This window comes from Leiobunum rupestre, chromosome 1 (assembly GCF_980474605.1).
Source record: "Leiobunum rupestre chromosome 1, qqLeiRupe1.1.hap1, whole genome shotgun sequence".
Taxonomy (NCBI): domain Eukaryota; kingdom Metazoa; phylum Arthropoda; class Arachnida; order Opiliones; family Sclerosomatidae; genus Leiobunum; species Leiobunum rupestre.
This window is the reverse complement of record NC_143384.1, coordinates 51,959,158-51,965,144: the sequence shown is the minus strand read 5'-3', so window position 1 is coordinate 51,965,144 and position 5,987 is coordinate 51,959,158. Positions and strand designations below refer to the sequence as shown.

Sequence of the window (5,987 nt, the reverse complement as noted above, 5' to 3'; positions counted from 1 at the left end):
TTACCATTCACAAAGCACAGAAAGCCCCTTGACTAAATAATAAATGACCGTAGACGGAATAGTTAGGGCTCTTTATAAATAAAACAAACTAACCCGATTGATGAACTGCATTAAACATCTTAATCATATATATATATATATATATCAAAGTGCAAACTCTGGCAATTTTGAAAGTAAATTCAAAGAAAATTTAGATCAATCTAAAAATAAACAGGCCAAAGAAAATTATATGCACAAAAAGTTTAAAATGAAGAGTGTTAAATGGCTTAAACTTTAAACAGTGAACGTTAATCGAAAGAAACAGATTCTTATTGTAATGGTTTTGTTTAAGAACTCGTTATGGTTGTGATTATTGTTAAGCAAACGGAATGTAATGGGTTAGGGTTGAGGACAAGGATTGGTTTTTAAGGAAAAAAAAACATATTTGGCATTTGTATTTGGTTTAATGTCCTCAGTTTATCTACTTACAAACAAAATGTATAAGTACATACATTTCGAAAATACCACCTTCGGCTGCGTTGCAGGCTTGTGCGCGAAAAATCATATTGTCGAAGGCGGCTTGAAACATTTCCAGGGTTACTTCCCGGCAAGCGCTAACAATTCGTTGACGCAGCTCTTCAAGGGTCTCAACCGGAGTGTCGTACACCTTGTCCTTGACGAAGCCCCAGAGAAAGAAATCCAACGGAGTAAAATCGGGTGACCTTGCTGGCCGGTGTACGGGACCGTTTCCCCCTATCCATCGTTGTGGAAATTCGTTGTTCAGGTAATCTCTCGCGGCTTTGTGGTAATGAGGCGGAGCACCGTCTTGCTGAAACCACAGTCTTGCTCGTTGCGCCAACGGCAGTTCGTCAAGTTGTTGTTCTAGCTCATTTCTCAAGAAATCTCAATAACTCTGGCCATTTAGATTTTGTGGTAAGAATACTCGACCAATTAACCAGTTTCCCACAAGACCAATCCAAACATTCAAGCGCCCAAATTGAAATTGGTGACGGTATTCATATCCCCAGTGTGGATTTGTGTCTTCCCAAACATGATTATTTTGGTAATTGTAAGGGCTGTCTTTTGGAAACGAGGATTCATCCGAGAATAGCATGTTGCGGAGGAATTGTGGGTCGTCGTGCACGGAATTTAGCAGCCAGTTGCAAAAATCTAGCCGTTGTTGAGTGGCTCTGTCTCGTAAACCGTGGTGAAGCGTTGCTCTGCAAGGATGGTACTTATGCCTATGTAAAATTTCCCAAATGCGAGTTTTACTGCAAGCCAAATCCTTACTCGCCGCGGCACAACTACTACGTGGGTATGCCGCAAAATAGACTTAAACGGTGTTTTCAAAGTCCAAATCCCGCTGACCAGGCCCACGAAATCGAGGTTGTACGTTACCATACTGGTGAAAGTCATTAACAGCTCGTCTTACAGTAGTTATGGATGGTCTTCTATCTGGATGTCGTTGCCCAAGATCTCACTCACTCGTCGTAGATTTCTCCCACCTTCCGTGTAGTAAATGGCCGCTAGTTCCGTACGATCAGCTCTGGAATATATAGCATGATTATAAAGATTGACTACGACAATTACTTTACACAGTATGTATTACAGTTATTTAAATACTAAATAAATTTAAGGTTTTTACTGACCTTTAAACCTGTGGTATATTTATCTTCTCGCCTATCAGGGTTAAAATAGGTTTCGAAAACGACTCGATGCAAACACAGGCCTATTAGATTAAAAAACTAATAGGAAAAGTCAATAGCTAAATGAGCCAGATTGGGGTTTCAAAAAGAGTGCCACGCCTCATGACCCCCGAAATGCTAAACGAAATTTCAAAACGATGAATAGGGTGAATCGGTTCGGCACATTGGCCAGCAAGGTCGCCAGATTTTACGTAATTTAAATCGCCATTAATAATTTAATTAATTAATTTAATTTCTTCGCCATTGTCTACTCGATTTTTTAGCGGTGTTTATTGCATTAAACACCAGATTAACAAATTTCTGACTTTCACAAAGTTACACTACTTTCCCAATGGAATTCAAAAAAGTTATTTTAGCTTCCCCAACTTGTCACTTTTTCAAGTCGTATTTTGTCAGTGAAAAAGACGTCTATTTTTTCGCGCCAACGCTATTTGTTCGTTTTCGGTGACGCTCTAGAATTTTATCCTTGCCAATTTTCTTATAGCACCTAGCGATTAAAATTAAAATTTTCAAAAAACTTGAAAATATTTTTCGATTTAGATGCAATTTTGGTGCAAAGTGTCCATCCGCACGTATAATGTACAGTACAAATTTCAACTTTCTAGAAAAAAAAAACACGCTGTATATTACCCATTCGGTGATTCTTAGTAAGAGATCAAAGCTGTTTACATTATTATAACGAATAGGTTCATCTTAATATAATTATTCCACCCTACATGAAGCGGCTTTCGCCTTGATAATGCTATCACAATAATATTGGAATAAGAAATTCTGCTTACCATGCGTTAAAAACGTTTCCAAAATCAGTGCCTATTTTCAAATAGAGCTCTTTCAATTCATCAATACCGAATGTTTCCTGCAAGAAAGAAACTTTCGTTTCTGAAATTTAATTTAGATTAAATCTTAATGTAAGCTTTAAGCAGAAGTGAACTTGCTCAACATGAGCATTGAAAACTGTTAACAAACGAATGCATTTGTTTTATGGTTTTGGTCTACCTCTTGAAATTTCTTATTAATATCCTAGGTTTGTCCGAATTTTACACGCTACTAAAATTTCCCGAATGGCAAAACCAGTCTACTAAGGCAAATTTAGAATCTATTTCTTGATTTTGGCAACCCTTACAAAAACCTGGACTTGAAAACGCGAGCACGAGCAAGAAGTTGTTCGAAACAAATCACAAATAAAAAAACTCACTGCAGCAACGCCCATTCTAATATGTCTCAATTTTGTACAATTATAGTTCATTGCCAATGGTGGTACGAGAAACGATTATTTGTTTTCAAATGTGTTTTATTCCATTTAACTTCGTATCTAAAATCCAATATATAAAAAGGAAATTATCTTCGTCATTTCTTTTAAAACATTCTTAATGAATAAAACCCTTTTTAAAAGTAAAATCTAAAAATTAATCACCAAGCAATGCGTCTCCAAACTCGTTTGTTGATTATTGACTGCCAACAGCTCGAGCTGATTAAAAAATGATTGATTTTTAATTTTTTAATGGTGTTTGTAAATTAATACTGCAGTGGTTTTATATCTGAGTTCCATAATTTCGTTATAAAATACTCTATATCTTATTCACATAAATCGTTATCTACCCCGTGAAACATTTATCTCGGCTTCATTCATTTTAGTCGAGGGGTTAAATATTTCTGGGCTTTTTCCGCCTTGAAAATAGATTACCCGCTGCTGTTTTGAGATCAACCAAGTGTCTTTCCCAGAAAAATCGATAAAACTAATTAAAAGCCTTTTCTCGTAAAAATATTCCTTTCTAAAGAACACGTTATTTATTTACTTTCCTGTACGGTATCAAAATCTCTCACTAAATGTTTTAGTTCTAAACATGTTTGTGATACCATATGTAAAGCTTTTAAAATATCTAAACCCGAGGTTTGTAGGTATTTGGAGAGAGGCGTAGTTTTTTCAAATATTCTTAAGAATGTTTTGGCTGTGATCACTGTTTCATATTTACAAAATGATTCCAAAAATATTTTTGCCTTTGCACGAACGTCTGGCTTAAAATGTAAATTTTGGTATATAGTTTCCAAAGTTATAATCAATGTTACATATAACGGCTTTATAGTTGTATTCGAGTTTGAGAATGAACCAAATTTTTTTTTCAACGCTGTATCTTTAGACCACCAACGTGTTTCTCCAATAGTTGAGTCTTTTCCTATTTCCGTCCTCTTTCGTTTGTTCCCAGATATTCATACGTTGGTAGGATTCACGAAAAAATACGGCAACGTCATTAAGCAAGCTAAAGAATGATGCACTTTCAATTACAGATTTAGTAGTATCTCCTAAAACTAAATTTAAGACATGTGCATAGCACCAGACATGAATTTGCCCAGGGGACTCTTTGGAAAGCCGTGCAGAAAATCCATTATATTGACCTTGCATATTTGCAGCCCCGTCGGTTGAATTACCAATGCAATTTCTAATGTCTGTATTACAAGACTTTAAAACTGAATCCACTAAGGAAAACATATTCCTTCCGGTTGAAGATTTACACTCTACAACAGCGAGAAGTCTTTCATTTAAACGATCTACTGTCACATATCGTACAATAATTGAACATTGATCTTTGCATGAAATGTCCTGTGTGGTATCCACTTGTAAAGAAAACATACCAGCTGCTTGAACTTCCAAACTAATATTCCGTGTTAGAAGTTGTCCGATTGCTTGAATAATTTTATTAACAGTGTATTTAGAAAGAAACGTTAACAAAGATCCTCTGCCAGGTCTGCCTTTATCCTTGTGGGACTTGTGTAGTTTTTTACTGTTCTCAATACAATCTTTCAAATGATCTTTCAAATTAATATCATATTTGCTAAGAAGAACAACGAGTTCCAAAAAGTTTCCATGATCTACAGACATGTCCTCCAGACTATAAGCAGCTTCTAGCTTATCGCCTTTATAACTTAATCCTCGTTTCCCAATAAATTTAACAATATCTATTATTCGCTGCAAAATTTCTCCTTTTTCGTACTTGTGCTCGGTGTAAAGACATTTGATTGTAAAATAGCAAATGATCAAGATTTGCATTGTTGTTTCTTAAAAAATAAACTTCCGCACAAGCACGGTGCGTTTCGGTTTTCTCATGTTCCTCGACTCTGACATGAACATGCCTTCTATCATCCATTCCACGTATAAAAGGAGATGGACTAGTATCAGAATTCGAAGAAAATGCCATGCAAACTGAACAAAACAAAGCATTCTGTTTCTCGCTATATGTCAGCCACTTCCTTTTAGAACCATCTTTCCGATACATAGCTTTTTTAACACAGGATCACTGATGTCTTGTTTCGGATGATACTTAAAAAATAAATCTAATTGATATGAACTATTAGTAACTTCAACTTCAGTTACCGACACCGTTCCCGCCACTACATTAGATGTAGACGATTGCGGACATGCAAAAACATTTGTCAGTTTAACACATTTTTGGGCACTGGCTTCCAAAAGTTTTTGTTTCTTCAATCTGAGTTTCTCTGCTCCTCCTTTGCGCTTTTTTTGGTATCCATTATTCAGCTCACCAAACACAAGCCCCAGAAATTTAAATTTAATTTAAAAGCCGCCCATTGCGTAGGTCAAATCCGCTGCCCTCTTATTTAGGATTTTATATCCAAAAAGCTAAAAAAAAAATATATGAAATAACGAACATTTTAACTTTACCCAAAACAAAATAGATATCGTCTAATTTGTATATTTAAAAAACTATTACAAATTTATTTTACATTACAACTATTTTTTTACAGTACCGCTTTTATACTTCCTATGAGACGTTTTTAGTATTGATTTAATCATTTTACACTAAAAACTAGAAATAAATTTCTTATATTAGTATTACCCAATCATATCGTATTGGTTCGTCGCGTACCTTACTGCGTCAGAAAAAATATGAAACTGTACTTATTACAGCTAAAGACTATGTTTCGAAGGAAATTATAGTTTTAGTTTCACTTTATATTATGTAACAATAAAATTACCTTTTAAAAAAAGATTTGAATCAAGACATTAATAATTTATGTTTCATAAGCTATGACCAAAATTAAACTATAATTTATGTTTCGGTAAATATAAAGATTATTAAAAGCTTTCAGTAATCTGTTAAAAAAAACCACAAAACCAGGGTGGTTTCACTTTCACCCATACCATGCTGGGTTATTCGATTTAAAACGCTAAATTCAGGGTTATTAAACTATGAAATATATCATTATCAATGTCATGAAAAATTATTGGAACATAAAATATACAGAAAATTACTTACCAAATAATAATTATGTCAGTTAGTTGGCCAG

The 5,987-nt window shown here is 34.7% G+C and overlaps 1 protein-coding gene across 1 annotated transcript; it reads right to left on the bottom strand.

Annotated features, from left to right (window-relative positions):
* Window positions 1-3,819: 3,819 nt before the first annotated feature.
* On the bottom strand, window positions 3,820-4,731 carry LOC149963215 (zinc finger MYM-type protein 1-like). The gene has a single exon (XM_090165260.1). The coding sequence runs from the start codon at window positions 4,729-4,731 to the stop codon at window positions 3,820-3,822; it is 912 nt and encodes a 303-aa protein (XP_090021386.1).
* Window positions 4,732-5,987: the final 1,256 nt, after the last annotated feature.